Source organism: Festucalex cinctus, chromosome 15 (genome assembly GCF_051991245.1).
Source record: "Festucalex cinctus isolate MCC-2025b chromosome 15, RoL_Fcin_1.0, whole genome shotgun sequence".
NCBI lineage: Eukaryota > Metazoa > Chordata > Actinopteri > Syngnathiformes > Syngnathidae > Festucalex > Festucalex cinctus.
Genome location: NC_135425.1, coordinates 25,511,134 through 25,528,768, shown reverse-complemented (window position 1 = coordinate 25,528,768; position 17,635 = coordinate 25,511,134). Strand labels below are relative to the sequence as shown.

Here is a 17,635-nt window from a genome sequence, read left to right as displayed (position 1 = left end):
GGAGGCTTTGAATGACACTTACAGGTTGTCCCTTCGGTCCGACATCTCCCCGAGTTCCCGGAAGTCCCATTCCGCCTCGAAAGCCTCGTTTCCCCGGAGGTCCGCTCTGTCCGCGGAGACCTCTCTCCCCCTGCACAGATAAACCAATAATTATGAGAAGAAACATACAGTAAGGTGAACACATGCATAATATTCGGTTCAGTATTTGCAAATTTGCATACTTTTAAGGATGGGAGGGACCTATTCTGTGGTAATTAATATTTGTGTCATGTGAGTTTGTCCTAATGGGTTATTTTTGAGCGTATGCGAGCTAATGCAAGGGACGTGTCAATTAGTCACTAGTTTTTGTTTTTTTTTACTTTTTGTTTACTCTTCATTAGGGATGTAACGATAACAGCAATATTATGATATAACTGCCACAATATATCGTCGTCATCATGTCTCGATATTAAAAGCAGCACATTTTTTAAGAAAAAAAAAAAAAAAAAAGTCATTGATTTTCATTTGTGCAGTTTTAGCACCCTCTGGTGGCCTGTTTTTTTTTTAGTGCAGTTTAATTTTCAAAGTTAAATAATTAATAATAATTAATAATAATATTAAATAAAAACGAAAAGTAAATAAATATAAATAATAAATACATGAATAATATAAATAAAAAATATATAATAAAAGTAATCATGACAATAAAAATATTAAATAATTTCATTTTGGCCCTTCTATGTTTAATAATAATTAATAATATCAAATAAAATTAAACAATACAAATAATAAATAAATAAAATAAATAAAAAATATATAATATTAATAATAATAATAGCAATAACAATAATAATAATTTAGCTTTGGCCCTTCTATGTTTAAAATCCACGCTACTGGTCAAATAAAACATAATATGCTTGTGAAGCGAGTCAATATGTGGAGGAACTCAACATGTGCTTGCATTAGCAAGTAAGTGCCTCAATATTAAGTTAAGTCATCTTTATTTATTGTATCGCCAACCTCCCCACAATATTGTGATAATTATCGTATCGTGATGTTTGGATATTGTTACGTCTCATGCAATGCAAAGCAAATAACTACAAAGAGACCAAGTAATGGTTCATAAATGGAAAAAAACTCACAAGTTGGGGCACTGTGAAGTCCAGGGACCCCTTTATGTTTTTCAGAAGACCCCCCCTTACAACTTACCTTTGGTCCAAAGGCCCCCTGATCTCCAGGTAGTCCCGTAACACCCGTTTTGCCACGAGAGCCAGCTTTGCCCGGGAGGCCAGTCTCTCCATCATTTCCATGCTCTCCCTGGACACAATTCCAGCGACTCGATTATCCGCCATAATTAACTCACAGCTACTTTTTTTGTTTTTTTTAACAGCTTTGAGATCATTTTGACCAGCTTTGTTGTTGTCATTGATATTTAATACGGATTCAATTGACTGTATTTAGGTGAAAGAAAACTCAATCATATGGAAACAGTACAAATTAATACTTGCACTTTGCAGCCCCAAAAAAAGTGTATGACAGTGAAATTGAAGACAAAAACAACAATACAAACAAGACAATTTTGTATCCTGCACTCGCAATATCTTGCTCCTACCGGCACGCCTTTGCTTCCGTCCTTTCCCGGCGTTCCGTCCATTCCGGGAAGTCCCTCCTGCCCCTCTCTGCCTACCACACCTCTGGGCCCAATCGGACCGGCTTTCCCCTGCGGGAGAAGGGAAACCAGGTGAGGTGTTTGCTTTTACGGGCTATGACGCGTTCAAAGTCGACAAATTGCTTGGAAATGGCATACGCGGATCTGACTCACCTCAGTTCCTCGGACTCCTTTTGCTCCCGTCTGACCCCTTTTGCCTTTTTGACCCTTAAAAGAGGAAATCGGCCCTTACTAAAATTGAGTTACAATCTTGGTCATGTAACAAATACAACTCTTAAAGTGGTAGTTCACCTTCAACATTTCTTGACGATAATATGTTATATGTGAGCTCTAAACATGACATTCAGATTAATATTACATTTGTGGAATAAGAGTTATGAAGCATCTCAGGGGTCGGCCATTTTGCCAGTTGCTGTCTCGACTGACGATGACATCACAGCTGTTCGGGCAACGACCAATCACAGCTCACCTGTTTCCCGAAGCTGCGCTCTGATTGGTTGTTACCGAGAGAACTGAGCGACTGTGATGTCATCTTCAGTCGACAGGCAAGTGGCAAAATGGCCGCCCACTGAGATGGATAAAAACGGCTGGATTTTCATTCATAACACATATAATATTAATGCGATATTAACTCATTCGCTCCCAAGCCATTTTTCACAGAAGCAATCCCGTTTTGACTGATTTTGCAATGCCCACAGAATATTGTGTTCTATTGCTATAAAAACATGGAACCTATCAAAAGAAAGATTAAAGTCTCTTCTTTCATCAGGAAAAAAAGTATCGGTTTCCGTTTTGCAGCAATTAGCATTAGAATATAGCTAAGTTTCATCATTATTTGCGAATCTATTTAAAATTGTAAGTAATTGAGCTTTTGTTCAAGATGGTCCTGATTGATCTCTTATACTCTGCTGCCACCTGCTGGCCGTTTGTGTAATAACTACCATTTCTGCAACCGTTCCTTGCAGTTGAGAAGTTGCGCTAGCATTAAAAAACATATAAATACGTCTTTGGGACACTTAAAACATGTAAAAAACACACACACACAAAAACGTATTTATATGTTTTTGGGGGCAAATAAGTTAACCAGAATACCATATTTAGACCAGTGCCACTGCAGAGAACATATTATTGTCAAAAAACATTCTTCCCCTTTACGTCAAGGAGCCGCTGCAATGCAAACAAACAAACAACAAACATGAATCTCGCCTTACTTGATCTCCTTTGGCCCCTTTGGGTCCTTGAACGCCTCGTGGTCCAGGATGTCCCTGCATGTATCGGTGGATTCGTTATTATGATTAGACATCATAATAAGTCAAACGCGCGACGACAAACTCACAGGAAGTCCGAGAGCGCCGGCTCGGCCTCGTTCACCATCCACGCCGACTTGACCCTGTCAAAAAACACGTCCACCCGATGAGCTTTGAATTCAAAAAGTTTGTTAAATATGTACCGTAGATAATTGTTCTTACTTTGTAGCCTGGGTCGCCCGGTTCTCCCCTCTCTCCCCTGTCGCCAGGGGGACCCTGCCAGAACGATGTGTGGCAATTAGCAAAAAAAAAAAAAAAATGAAAATAATAATAATAATAATAATAATAATAATAATAATAATAATAATATGCAGCCGTTTTGCCGGCGGTCTCGACATCAAACCTGTTTCAGTAAGTCAAGGTGTGACTTACTATTAGGGATGTAACGATATTCAAACATCACGATACGATATTATCACGATACGATAATTATCACGATGTTGTGGGGGCGTTGGCGATATTTAACTCATTCACTCGCCGCCATTTTCACATTTCGCAATCCCGTTCGCTCCCGGCTGTTTTACTGGATTTTGACTGATTTTGCAAGGCCCACAGAATATTGTGTTCTATTGCGATAAAAGCATGGAACCTATCAAAAGAAAGATTAAAGTCTCTTCTTTCATCAGGAAAAAAAAGTAAGTTTCTATCTGTTTCCGTTTTGTAGCAATTAGCATTAGAAGAGAGCTAAGTTTCATCAGTTTTCACAAATGTATTTAAAATTCTAAATAATTGAACCATTTTTCTACATGGCCCTGGTTGATCTCCTTTGCTCTGCTGCCACCTGCTGGCCATTTCTGCAACCGTTGTTTGCAGTTGAGAGGCTGCATCAAAGCCATCTGTATGCTCATGCATAAACAAAACAAAAAAACGTATAAATACGTCTTTGGGACACTTAGAACATAAAAAAAAAGTATTTACACGTTATTGTGAGCAAATGAGTTTAAAAAAAGATCACAATATTGTAAAAAAGAGGTTATACAAAAAAAACAAAAACAAAAAACATGTTTTTGTGCTTTTATACATAAAAGCAATGCATATAAACCACCTACAATCGCTAATAACAATATTGAGGCACTTGCTAATGCAAGCACACATTGAGCAAATTAGGTTCATCTGACCATTAACATAGATTTTAAACATAGAAGGCCAAAACATCCCTAATGAAAATTACATTGCACTAATAAACTAGCCACTAGAGGGTGCTAGAACTGCACAAATGGAAATCAACCTGACTTTTTTTTTTTTAACATGTGTTCCTTTTAAATATTGTGAACATGACGACGACGATATTGTGGCAGTTTCAATATCACGATATCCCGATATCGCCCTTATGGTGACAACCCTACTTACTATGTCACCTGGTGGACCCGGCGGACCCTCGCCTTTGCCGTCGTCGCCCTGCTCGCCCTGCGTGCGCACAAAACGGACAAAAATGCTAAGCCACGGCACGGCGCACGTGGAAGACGAACAACAAGGGGTTTTGCGTGGCGTCGAGTCAAGATTTACCTTTTCACCTTTTGGTCCCGGACGCCCCATCGGGCCGGACGGGCCCTGATGACCCTGCGACAGTAAACGTATTGCGTTGAACAAAATGTGGGTTGGATTTACAAACAGCTTTCCCTATTTAACAAAATCTTCGCGAGGACTTTTTTTTTGTGTACCTCGTAACCCGAAAGGCCCGTTTCCCCCTGTTGACCCATCCGGCCCGGAGCTCCCTGAAAGAGACCACAATCCATAGTCACATTAAAAAAAACAAGATATTGTTCTGTCGACAGGTGGTAATGAAGCAATGTAGTTTACCACGTGTCCGATGGTCCCTCTGGAGCCTTTGGGCCCGACGCTGCCCTGCGGTCCCGTCTTGCCCACTGTCCCAGTCTCCCCAAGGTGACCTTGGTGACCTTTGGCACCCTAAATGACATGACAACGTCGATCTTTTTAACCTGCTTCTACGTGGCAAACATCTACGCTAATTTCCATTAGCTATGGTGTTTCGAATTATATGTTAGCATTAAGCTAGTGGATTTAAAAATGAAATGATATTGGTTTCCAATAAAACCTATTTTCGGGATGTTTTTAACTCATTTGCTCCCAATAACGTGTAAATACGTTTTTTTTTATGCTAAAGCATACAGAAGGCTTCGACGCAGCCTCTCAACTGCAAAGAACGGTTGCAGAAATGTGCGTTATTACACAAACGGCCAGCAGGTGGCAGCAGAGCAAAGGAGATCAACCAGGGCCATCTAGAAAAAAAGCTCAATTACTTACAATTTTAAATAGATTTGTGAAAACTGATGAAACTTAGCTCTCTTCTAATGCTAATTGCTGCAAAACGGAAACAGATAGAAAGATTTATTTATTTATTTTTTCCTGATGAAAGAAGAGACTTTAATCTTTCTTTTGATGGGTTCCATGCTTTTATAGCAATAGAACACAATATTCTGTGGGCCTTGCAAAATCAATCAAATTCCAGTAAAAGAGCCGGGAGCGAACGGGATTGCGAAATGTGAACATGGCGGCGAGTGAATGAGTTAAATGTGTGGAATAAAAGTCAGCTCACAGTCTAAAATCTGACATCACCAGGAGGGAGCATGCATGCACAGGTTAAAAAGGCACTGGGCCCAAAATCGAACCCTGGGGTACGCCAAATGGTTGGGTTGAATGATTTAGGTAAACAATGTTAAATTCTCTTTTGTTTTAGGTGCTAATTTTACAGTATAACTTCAACTGGGAGTAGCAAATTCGTAAACAGCTTGTGGGAGCTCTTGTGATGTCACGTTAGTCAAAGTGTGAGAACAGGTGCCACAAAAACTTAAAACACGTTTAATAATAATACGTGTGTTTTAAAACTCATAAAGCATGTGGACTGGAAACCTTTAAAATTGTATTAAAATGATTTCTTAAATTTCATATTTTTATTTACTGTGTGTTAGAGTTTGTAATGTATCTATGTCCAAAAATATAGCCAAAAAATTTAACTTTTACATTTTAAATGGAGCTGCAGTAAAGTATGAATTATTCATGGTGAAGATGAATGTGCATATACGGACGGCACAGCACTGTTTTCAACGTGTAACAAGATGATGACCAACCTTTGGACCAAGTTTGCCTCTTTCTCCAATTTTACCACATTTCCCTTCTTGGCCCTGAAAAAGCAAAACAAGAAACAAATCATGAGGTGGATTTGAAAGTTTTTCAGCATCTGAAATTGTCTCTTACTCGGACACCGGGGATGCCAGGACTTCCGGGCAGGCCCTCCTTTCCCTTTAAACCAGTTTCGCCCTTTTCCCCGTTGTCGCCCTCCTGGCCCATGTCGCCTTTTTCACCCTTAGCATGAACACAGGATATCGTTTAGTAAAAATGTACGCGCGAATGAATCGTCACGTGTTGCGTTTTGGTGTCATTCCAGTCACCTTAGTTCCATCAAGGCCAGCAGGACCAGCCTCGCCCTCCAAACCTGACTCGCCCTGTTCGCACACGACCATATATGGATAATTCGCAAAATCATTTGCAACAAATTACGTTGTATCATTTAAAAAAAAAAAAAAAGTGGGACCAGTGAACCAATAAAACAAACTAAAACCACTGAAACTATTTTTTTTTGTGGTCAAAATTTCATGTGAATACTAAATTGCTGTCTCAGAATTAAATAGTGTAAAAATAAGAGAAAAGAAAAACACATACACAATATTAATCGCAACACTTTAGACTAGTGTGGGGGTGGTGCACATACAACATTAAAAAGCAAATACAATTTGGACTTCTTTAACTCATTTACTCCCAATAACGTTTAAATACGTTTTTTTTTTTAATGTTCTAAGTGTCACAAAGACGTATTTATACGTTTTTTTTTAAATACTAGAATATACAGAAGGCTTTGATGCAGCCTCTCAACTGCAAAGAACGGTTGCAGAAATGGTAGTTATTACACAAACGGCCAGCAGGTGGCAGCAGAGCAAAGGAGATCAACCAGGGCCATCTAGAAAAAAAAGCTAAATTACTTTGAATTTTAAATAGATTTGTGAAAACTGATGGCTGGGAGTGAATGAGTTAAAGGCTGCTCAGTAATGGCGATTGCTCACCCGAGGGCCAACGAGTCCCTGCTCGCCGATGTTCCCGTCTGCGCCGATGGCTCCCTGTCACACACACACACACATGTCAATATTTTTAGCTTCAAAAACTCAAATATATTCAAGAAAAAAAAAAAAAAAAAAAAAAAAAAAAAACAAGCAACTATTCGCATGTGACCTTGTTCCCTGGCTCGCCTGGCAGGCCCGCTTCTCCTGCACTACCTGGAGGTCCCTGATGGACAGAAATGCGATAAGCATTGTTAAAAACGCAGTGGAGGAAAGTACAAATATTTTTCAGGTAACTGTACTTTACTTGAGTACTTGCATCTCCTATGTTTGAACACACATGTATTTGATAATTATTATTTATTCTTTCTTTCTTTATTTTTTTTTATATTTACCGTATTTATTATTATTATTATTATTAATATATTAATTTATTTATATTTTATTATTTTCTACTCTTGCATACTTTACCAAAATAGGCTTGTTACTGCACCACCTTGAATTTGAAATTTGAAATAAATCATTGAATCGAATGACGTAGAATGCGATTGCTCTCACCTTTTGACCAATTTCTCCCAACAGTCCCAGAATTCCCGGCGGCCCGGCTGGCCCCTGCGGACGAAAGGCCACCAATTATACAATAAACAAATATTATTATAAATGCCGTTAATTCAACACAAACATCATTAAATACATTAAAAAAAAACATTCATCAATTCATTTAAATAATAAAGCCTTTAAACAATATGGCCATGCTCTTGAAATATTTAATATATCACATATTTAAAAATAATAGACAATTTGATGAATTAATTAAACTTTTTAATACTATTAAATTGACTTTATTTTATTAATTTAATGTAGGCACAAAATTACAACACCCTCCATATTTTTAGAATTTTTTTTTCTTTGCTAGTCTGCAGGAAGCCTTGAATACAGCAAAGTTTTGTTTTTTTTCTTCTTCTTTTCCTTCATACTAAAAATCCTTCCCGGTTGTAAAAGTAAGTTTTGGAGCAAAAGTGCACAACGGAAGGCGAAGGAGGCTGCCAAGGAAAATCCAATAAAGCGAGTAAATATGGTCCTAAAAAGGAGAGGAAGTGTGCAATGATTTAAGAGAGGCTTTAATGTGACATTTTTGAGCCTGAAAAAAGAAAAGAAAAGTGCAACACGAAGAGCTTGAATTTTGACGAGGATATCGAGGGGCTCGTTCGTACCTGCTCGCCTGCAATTCCCTTGTCCCCCGGTGACCCTGATGGTCCTTGGATACCCTTGTGACGGAAAAGTACAAATGATTTGAAAGTTTTCAACCCATGAAAAGGCTCACAAAAACAAAAAACAAAAAAAATGTTGCTCTGAAGTGATGTCAAAACTCACAGGAAAACCTTTTGGCCCGGCATCCCCCGATTCCCCGATTTTACCCTGGAGGATCACAATAAAGAGTCACAAAAAATAAGACACATTTCAAGTAACAACCTTACAAGATGATAAAGCACATGCGTATCAATCTTTCTTATTTTTTTCTCCCACTTTTTTCATTTTTTTTTCTTTAACAGGTGTGAATTAATCTGCACATAAATTTACCTCTATTACAGCTATCTATATTTAACAAAAAACAAAAAACAAAAATGGTATACATTTAACTTTTTTTTTTTATTTTTTTTAAATCTAACATAAGCCAGACTTTCTATTTTGAGGCAACATAATGCTAAACGGCTCCCACTGGATTATCAGGATTTTTTTAACTTTTTTTTTTTATTATCATTATTTTTAGTGTTGTTCCGATACCGATACTGGTATCGGCAGAGGCGCCGATACTGCATTAAAACAGTGGTATCGATATCGGTGAGTACTCGCAAGTAACAAGCCGATCTAAGATATCCTATTGGCCCTTGAATGCTCTGAACCAATGGCAGGACAGCTTTTTCATGTTGAGGAAAAACAAACAAACCTTAAGTATCGGTATGGTATCGGTATCGGCCGATACTGCAAAGCTGAGTATCGGTATCGGGAGCCAAAAAAAAACGGTATCGGAACAACACTAATTACTTTATGGTCTGAGTGAAATTTCACAGGCAGATCTGGAATGAGTCTTTTTTTTTTTCTCTGGAATGAGTCTTTTCATTTCCTCAAAGTGATGTTATCTCGGATAGCTTAATGTCATTGCTTTAAATAAATCGACCAATTATTTAATGATATAATAGACTGAATGAATACGATTCAACTAAGCACTTTTAGGTGTGCTATAAATATTACAGGTCAGCAAGTTTTCTGCACTCAAGTTCACTTTGTAATCCATGCTTGTAAATCAGTGAGACCCCTCCCCAACATAACACCCGTGCGCACATTCGAAATCACGTTTACACTCTTCACTCCCTGAAGGAACATCGTTCAGACAACTTGTGATCGGTAATGTGGACGGGCCCCTGGGTGCCTTCTCACCTGGGGTCCGGGGAAGCCGATTTTACCCGGAGGACCGTCTGGACCCTGCAGCGGGGGGGGGGGGGGGGGGGGGGGGGGGAGGGAACATGATTTACGTCCCGACAGTGCGTTTCCACAATGGAGGACGGTGTGAAGGCTTTCCAACTTTACCTTCTTGCCCTCTGACCCCCTCTCTCCCGTTGGACCGTCAGGCCCCGTCGCGCCCTGAAAAACACCCGAGAAACGCGTCACTTGACCAATAGACAGCTGTAGGTGCATTTGGTACCTCAGTTGACACTTGCTTTTGTTTGTTTTTGTATATTTTGGTGTTAAGATAAATACTGTTGCATGTTGAAAATAGACTAAAATCGTTAAAAAGTCAAGATGTAAAAATGATGACGATTTAAGCAGACTCACTAATTTTCAGGATGTCCATACCTTAGCACTAATGCCATCTAGAGGTATTCACAATACAATACTGTAATTGCAGCAGATCTGTGAGTAATTCATACCCTTAAAAAAAAAAAGTTCAGAATTACCTAAAGATTTGCTACATATTGTGATGAAAGTCAAGTCACATCAATGATGTCATTCATATTTTTTTTTTTCATCACAGAACAGTGGTTCCGAACCTTTATGACCACCATGAATATTTTAACACTGGTAATCGGAATAGCCCAAGCTCGGTCATTAGCTTATTTTTGTACTCTTGCAACTGCACAGATGTGCTCACGATACGATAATTATCACGATTTTTGTGGGGAGGTTGGCGAGATCTAAAAAAGGTCACGATATTGTAAAAAAAAACAAAAAAAACAAATGTTGCACAATGTTGTGCTTTTGTACATAACAGCAATGCATATAAACCACCTACAATCTCTAATGACATTTAATATTGAATATTGAAATTTAATATCCTTCACATATTGACTTGAGTTCACAGGCATATATTATGTTCCCCTTCATCTGACAATTAGGTTAGATTTTAAACATAGAAGGGCCAAAACATCCCTAATGAAGATTAAATTGCATTAAAAAAACGTAGCCACCAGAGGGTGCTAGAACTGCACAAATGGAAATCAACCTGACGTTTTTTAACAGATGTGCAGCTTTTAAAAATGATATTGTGGCAGTTTTAATATCACAATACTGCCCTTATCGTTTCATCCCTAGTATGAAGACTGCATTGCCTTGTTGGCAAGAATTTTTGCTGCCTCCCCGAAGCATTTTAGTCCAGCGACGGCTACAGATTGGCAAATCAAAAGGCCGATTGGCTAGCAAAAAACACGGGATTGATGGTTAGTCGACTTCAAGCTTTAAAAATGTCAATGCGGAGTGGCAAAGTTGACTTTCCGACTAATTGGTTCAAACTCGAGTGGCAAAGTCTTACTTTTCTATTCCCTCATCAGAGTTCCTTGGCACCGGGGTGCCACAAGATGGCGCCACAGCAACCCGCTCTTTCCGAAATCCAAAAACAGCATGGCTGTTTTTTTGTTTTTTTTGCCATCATAGCAATATTGCCAAAATGGACCTCACTAGAATAAATTGTAAGCACAACCGTACAGGTCAACCCGGACCTTGCGCAATTATGAATCGCCGTTCACAAATTTTTGTTGTAACAGCGGAAAACAGGCGACCTTGCGGTTTGAAGACTTGATGACGAACAGGCGCAGTTGTGTGCCGGCCCCGCAAGCCTCCGAGTGCCCTTAAGCCTATTAAAATATTTGTGGTAGAAAGCCGGTTCACGAACATTCCTGTCTGGGGTACCTGCTGCATGCCGCTCGTGTTTACATGAGCTAATTAGCATGCAACCATTTCAATATGCGACTTACAAAAAAAAAAGTTTGAGTAAAGTGTACGTATTTGGCTTTAGGCTGAAATCTACAGGAGGACCTTAAAATGCATTATCGCCTTTACAGGTGAACCCAACGACCTTAGACCACGCCCAATTGTTGAATTTCAAAACGTTCGCATTCGTGTCTTTCTGTGACTCTTCCAGTCCCTCTCTCGTTCCGTCGCAAACAAATGTTGAACACCTTGACTCGAGTCTCGCTTGACTTGCTCTGTGGTCCAAATTCCCACATGACTGCGAAAATTTGTGCTCCCCCATTACAAGTTCAGTACAGTAGCTTGCGTGTGTGCGTGCGCGCGCGCGCGCGCTGTTGGGAGCGTGCCGAGCGGCGTATGAGAGAATCCATCATCAGTCATCGCCGATTTACACGCGGCAGCGCGTGTAGTAGTTTTTGGCATGCGACGCGCTCGTGAGAATTGCTATCATCTGCGGCCTGTCTGGAAACCGTAACAGGGCTGAGTACTGACGATTGAGCGTAGCTGCAAAAAAGTTTGTTTTGGTGTTTTTTTAAGCAATTTGCCAATAATGCATGAGATAAAAGGCTGACACGGCTCTTGTTAGATGAAATTATTGAAACTTTTTGCCTCCTACAACACTTTGCCTCCTACTTGTAGAACTGTGCACGCAAGTCTTCTTTTCATTTCCTCAAAGTGATGTCATGCGATACTCTCCAATTTCTTATCGCAAAAGAGTGACTAGCAACACTTTAAAAAGTGTGTTTGAAATAAATTTGAATGTATTTAAAATGTGAATGAGGAATTTCAAACTCAATTCGCCCTTCTTTATACATAAATTCGAGGTGGGAAAAAAATCCAAGAAACCGAGCAAGAAAAATCAAATAAAAGTGCAAACCCTCAAGCCTTTGGTTCCTCTGGTACCTGCGGGCCCTGTCGCCCCAGGGGGTCCCTAAAAAACAAAAGAAAAAAGGAGAATAAGAGGAAAAATACAAAACAAAGCTTTACATTGACACAGCACTGAGACCCCCCCTGCATGCTAACCTTGGGGGACAGAGGGGGGTCAGCAGGGTGACCTCGAGGTTTATTGTTCGATGTGTCAGTCACACCAATTAAACCCGCCCCGCTGCGTGCCCCCCCGCTATGTGTTTATATTTGCTTTGGTGGCTCGGTGACCGCTCGATTGGTCGGGGTTGGCCCCGAGTCAAGGCCACGGTGATGTGGGCCTTTTTTTTTTTGTGGGGGGGGCTTCTAATTGGTTGTAGCTGTTTTGATTGGGAGTGACAGGAGGGCAATGCGGGTTCAGCAGGAGGTCGCTTGATCAAGTTTGGCTGCAGACCATCACAAAAGAGTTTTTTTTTTTTTTTTTTTTTTTGGGGAGCGAACGGACCAATGGAAACGGCAATTTCCTGCGTGGCTTTACAGCTATTTGCAGGCCTCTGGTTCTGATTGTGACTTTGAGATCAAAACTGATAGGGAACAACTCGATAGAAAGACGTTTACGGATATTTTTATATATCCAATTTAGAGGACTATGTACTATTTAATGCTTTATTTTCATTAGTTTAGACTGTGTATAATGTTACAGTGGTTTACAATAAATATACATTCGAGGATTAAAACCTCTGCATCACTTGAGATGAACACTTGTACTGAACAAGGATAATGAGTATAAGCCAGGGGTGTCCAAACTACGGCCCGGGGGCCATTTGCGGCCCGCCGTCCATTTTTCAGTGGCCCGCAACATATGCTAAAATTGGCCTTTGACTCAGTTCCAATGAAATAAAAACAAAAATGTTTGGAGATGGTCAAAGTAAGAAGGGAGGGTGTCGAAAAACACAAGTGCTATTAAAGGTTATTTTAGTTAAATAAAACTAACGAAAAAACTAAAATTAAAAAAAAATTTTGTTCACGAAATAAAACAAAAAACGAAGATGCTTTTTAAAAAAAGAAAACTAACTGAAACTACATTTTATGTTTACAAAACTAACTAAAATAAAACTATAATTATAGCAAAAATGTTCTTCGTTTTAGTCTTTGGTAATTAATTTAATGCACAAGTCTTTGGGGATGATTTTAAATGTGACTTTTAGTAGATTTATTTTAATATAAACCTGAATAATGAAGTCGCGCCCAGGGTGTTTTTTTAAATATTGAGCACAAGTAATACAGATAAAAAAAAAACTAAAACTAATACTGAAACTAACTAAACTAAAACTAAGCATTTATTAAAGAACTAAAACGAATAAAAAACTAACAGAACCACCCTGAAAACTAATTAAAACTAACTAAATTTAAAAAACACAAAACTCAAAACAAAATGAAAAATTCCCAAACTATAATAACCCTACTGCCATATTACAAATAAAATGGTTTATATACTGTAGCATTTTTCTAAATATGCAAAAGCACAAATAAATTATTTGTACAATTTTTAGGACTAAACACAATTTCTCTTCATAACATTATGTGGCCCTTGCGTCTTTTGGATTTTCTGTATGTGGCCCTCAAATGAAAAAGTTTGGCCACCACTGGTATAAGCCCTTAAAAAGATGGATGAGCTGTCCACAGCAAACAGGCGTCAACTTACTGGTCTTCCAAGTGGTCCTGGAGGTCCGGTCTCCCCTGGCGTCCCCGGGTGACCCTGTGCACAACCAAATTTGACAGCATCAGCGGTTTTCCGGCAAAGCTACATTGTTGTTATTATTACATGGTTATACTTGAAAAAGTTGGTTTTAATAAGTTTAAATGTGGGATGTTTAAAACCGTAAATAAAAAAAAAAAAGAAATTTAATGTCCCCTTGTTGAGTGTGACTTTTTTTTTTTTTCTTGAAGAAATCCTTGTTGGACTTCTTCAATGCTTTGCACGAAAAGCATCCATGAGGGGAAGTCATTGGAAGTGATCAGTCACGGTTGTTTGAGCGTTTTCCAGCAAGCGGATCTGAGAGCTTTTTTTTTTCGGAGGACCTGGTCCAATGTCTTCCTACGTCCTCATCAGAAAACATCAAGGTTTAGTATTCCCATGGGAATAGCCCACACACTTAAATTAAGGACCCCCCCCCCCCCCCCCCCCCTTGAGAACTACGCCCCCTTTACAAAATTCATCGTCGTGTCGTCGGTCTTACATCTGAGCCTTTCTCTCCAGGTGGTCCGGGAAGACCCATCGTGCCTCGGTCCCCCTAAGAACACAAACGTGCAGCGTTCAGGTCTTGAGATGGGTGGGGGGGGAGCGGTGTTGTTTTTGTTTGGAATCCAGATGGAAAGTTACCTTCTCGCCTGCCATTCCAACCTCGCCCACAGGTCCGATGAATCCCACCAAGCCCTGAAAAAAAAAAAAAAAAAGATTTTTGAATTACTGAAGAATTTTCAGGCCTATCAAGTCTGATTTTGTTGACTAAATGTGGCGCTTTGGTGAATCCATGTGATTGCTATCACTCCCAAAAATGGATCAATTATGACGTCATTTGGTGTTGTGCTGAATCGAGAAAGAATGAAAGTCATTCATTGTTGTGCCTTGAGATTTGACTTTAAAAACAGCACTCTATAATATTATACTTCATTAAAACCAACAGTCATAAAAAAAAAAACTCTTAAAAACTTTAAAAAAAAAAAAAAAAAACACTCATAGCAACATTTGAATGTAAAGAATTAAACCGCTTTTGCCACATGTTTTGTTTCTATTGCACACCATGGCCACCAGGGTGCAGTATAACACAGACGTATGACTATGCGGTACAAGGAGATGGTCTCACTTCCTCCGTAAGGCCAAGTAAGACGAGTCTGTCTTCGCAGAGGATAAAAAATATATGCATGTGAGTATAGTTATGGTGTCTCTGTATTTTGTTTCCATATTTGTTGCTTAACTCATTCACTCGCCGCCATTTTCACATTTCGCAATCCCGTTCGCTCCCGGCTGTTTTACTGGATTTTCACTGATATTGCAAGGCCCACAGAATATTGTGTTCAATTGCTATAAAAGCATGGAACCTATCAAAAGAAAGATTAAAGTCTCTTCTTTCATCAGGAAAAAAAAGGTATATTTCTATCTGTTTCCGTTTTGCAGCAATTAGCATTAGAAGAGAGCTAAGTTTCATCAGTTTTCACAAATCTATTTAAAATTGTAAGTAATTAGGCTTTTTTTCTAGATGGTCCTGGTTGATCTCCTTTGCTCTGCTGCCACCTGCTGGCCGTTTGTGTAATAACTACCATTTCTGCAACCGTTCTTTGCAGTTGAGAGGCTGCATCAAAGCCTTCTGTATGCTCTAGCATAAAAAAACAAAAAACAAAAAAAAACGTATAAATACGTCTTTGGGACACTTACAACATAAAAAAAAACGTATTTACACGTTATTGGAAGCAAATGAGTTAAAGGGGTACACCGATCATCTATCACGTTACGCGAATAGCCAATGGGGTTAAAGATGAAAGAGGTGTAGTCGGGCAAATTTCTTACTCGTTCTCCCATGGTGCCAACTTTCCCTGTGATGCCAGTTTCTCCCTGCACAAAGCAAACACACCTTCCGTTAAAAATGCGGCAAGACCCGTTGAAAATGTTTTGCTTGGAAAATACAAAAAAAAAAAAAAAAAAGTTCCCACCTTCACTCCTTCAGGCCCGACCTTCCCAGGGAATCCTTTTCTGCCCGGTTGACCCTAAACGGGACACAACATTAACCGTCTCGGCACATTTCGGGCAGAAATAAACACAAAAAGGTTGCTGAATCACCGGCGTTGACAAGTTTGCGGTAAGACGGCAGATGTTGCCGTCGGGCGCAGGTAACGCGCTCCGCGTCTCGCTCTTGTCTTGGCACCGCGTGAAAGTATTTTTGCCGACTGTTATGTTCTTGGCAATCATTCCTGAGGTTAAGAGGGGAACTAAGTGCTTTTTTACCAGCCGTAACTCCTCTGAATGAAATGACTCAGCGATTCCAGGGTCGGACTTCAGACCGATGAGCGGCTCGAAATGTCATCACGCGTTTCATTCAAACCCCCCTGGAGCGTACAGTCATGTTAAAAAAAAAAAATAAAAAAATTTGTGTCATAATTATAGTGAACCTAAAAAAACAAACAAAAAACAGCTGTGCGATGATGTATGAGAAATCGCTGAGGATATATTTGATAGCTTTGATATCAAGCTTGAGATTCATATCCTAAGGCAAGTCAGTGCACTAGTAGAACAACCGTCTTACTAGTTTCTTTTTCCCTCTACGAGTGTCACTTTTGGTCTACTAGTACGGATTGATATCAATTTATTCAGCCGTATGACACACTAGTAGAATGGCTTACTAGTATTTTTTTTTTTCCCCACTACTGTACTGTATGACATTTCTGCATACCAGCAGGAAAATTATGTTACAAATGAGGCAAAATTGTACTACTAATAATTAGGAATGTAACGATAATGGCAATATCGTTGCATTGCGATATTAGAACTGCCAAAATATCGCCATGTCTCGATATCGAAAGCAGCACCTGTAAAAAAAATAAATAAATTGCCGTTTAATTTTCACAAGGCATGTTTTGGCCCTTCTTTGTTTAAAATCCACGCCCACGGTCAGATGAAGGGGAACGTAATAAGCTTGTGAACCGAGTTAATATGTGGACAATCTCAATGTGTGCTTGATGCCTCAATATTAAGTGTTTATTCAATATTGTGGGTGATTTATATGCATTGCTATTATGTACAAAAGCACAACTTTGTGCTTTTTTTTGTTTTTTTACAATACTGTGACTACAATACTGAATTTCGTCAAATTGAAATGAATTTCTAGTACATCTACGTGCTGCTTGTTAACGTGCTAGTGCACAGATTTTCCGCACTAGTAACATGCAGTTGTCCAGCTACTAGTATGCGACACAATCCGACTTGTGAGGACGAGTATCCAGTACATGGAAATAGATTTTAAATTGCTAGATTTTAAACTGGATAGCAAAGATTTAGGAACATATACTGTATTCAATATCCTTGTAATCTAATTTAAGGTCATAATGGTAGGCCGAAAGTAGCACTAGTAGCAGGAAGAAGAACCACTTGTAAGGCAGCCATTCGATTTTCAGTGAAGTTGTATTTAACTTTGAAGTAGTTAATTAAACTTCAGTAATTGTTTGTTGTTCAATGTGAAATGATTGCGTTTCGAGTGCACAAAGAGTGCACTCGTACTCGGATCTTAAGATGGATATTGAGAATATCAAATAAAATGCTGACACGTCTTTCCATAGGAGGCGGAGAAGTGTGATTTGTGCCAACTGGACAGAGCTCAAGCGAGTCATCCGCCGCTTTTCCCCCCCTAACAAAAGGAGACCGAGGTGGGGGTCCGACCCGGATGAATCAGTGGGGGGGGTCAAGGGTGTTGGTAGGCTTGAGTGAAAAATACAGGATGTAAAAA

General features: G+C 39.3%; 1 protein-coding gene across 2 annotated transcripts in view; it reads right to left on the bottom strand.

The window, feature by feature from the left end:
* Positions 1-17,635, bottom strand: part of LOC144002885 (uncharacterized) — a 72,862-nt gene that overhangs the window by 6,310 nt on the left and 48,917 nt on the right. Inside the window, exons 23-49 of one of the 2 annotated variants that reach the window (XM_077498554.1) lie at positions 15,849-15,902; positions 15,706-15,750; positions 14,521-14,574; positions 14,378-14,431; positions 13,843-13,896; positions 12,151-12,204; positions 9,618-9,671; positions 9,468-9,512; positions 8,403-8,447; positions 8,243-8,296; positions 7,587-7,640; positions 7,201-7,254; positions 7,035-7,088; positions 6,366-6,419; positions 6,172-6,279; positions 6,045-6,098; positions 4,756-4,863; positions 4,617-4,670; positions 4,462-4,515; positions 4,306-4,362; positions 3,118-3,171; positions 2,985-3,038; positions 2,860-2,913; positions 1,802-1,855; positions 1,592-1,699; positions 1,189-1,296; positions 23-130 (exon numbers count right to left, since the gene is read on the bottom strand). In XM_077498554.1, coding sequence (XP_077354680.1) covers positions 23-130; positions 1,189-1,296; positions 1,592-1,699; positions 1,802-1,855; positions 2,860-2,913; positions 2,985-3,038; positions 3,118-3,171; positions 4,306-4,362; positions 4,462-4,515; positions 4,617-4,670; positions 4,756-4,863; positions 6,045-6,098; positions 6,172-6,279; positions 6,366-6,419; positions 7,035-7,088; positions 7,201-7,254; positions 7,587-7,640; positions 8,243-8,296; positions 8,403-8,447; positions 9,468-9,512; positions 9,618-9,671; positions 12,151-12,204; positions 13,843-13,896; positions 14,378-14,431; positions 14,521-14,574; positions 15,706-15,750; positions 15,849-15,902 — 1,704 coding nt within the window. The remainder of the gene's footprint in view (positions 1-22; positions 131-1,188; positions 1,297-1,591; positions 1,700-1,801; positions 1,856-2,859; positions 2,914-2,984; positions 3,039-3,117; positions 3,172-4,305; positions 4,363-4,461; positions 4,516-4,616; positions 4,671-4,755; positions 4,864-6,044; positions 6,099-6,171; positions 6,280-6,365; positions 6,420-7,034; positions 7,089-7,200; positions 7,255-7,586; positions 7,641-8,242; positions 8,297-8,402; positions 8,448-9,467; positions 9,513-9,617; positions 9,672-12,150; positions 12,205-13,842; positions 13,897-14,377; positions 14,432-14,520; positions 14,575-15,705; positions 15,751-15,848; positions 15,903-17,635) is intronic. The other variant, XM_077498555.1, reaches the window with a different exon arrangement.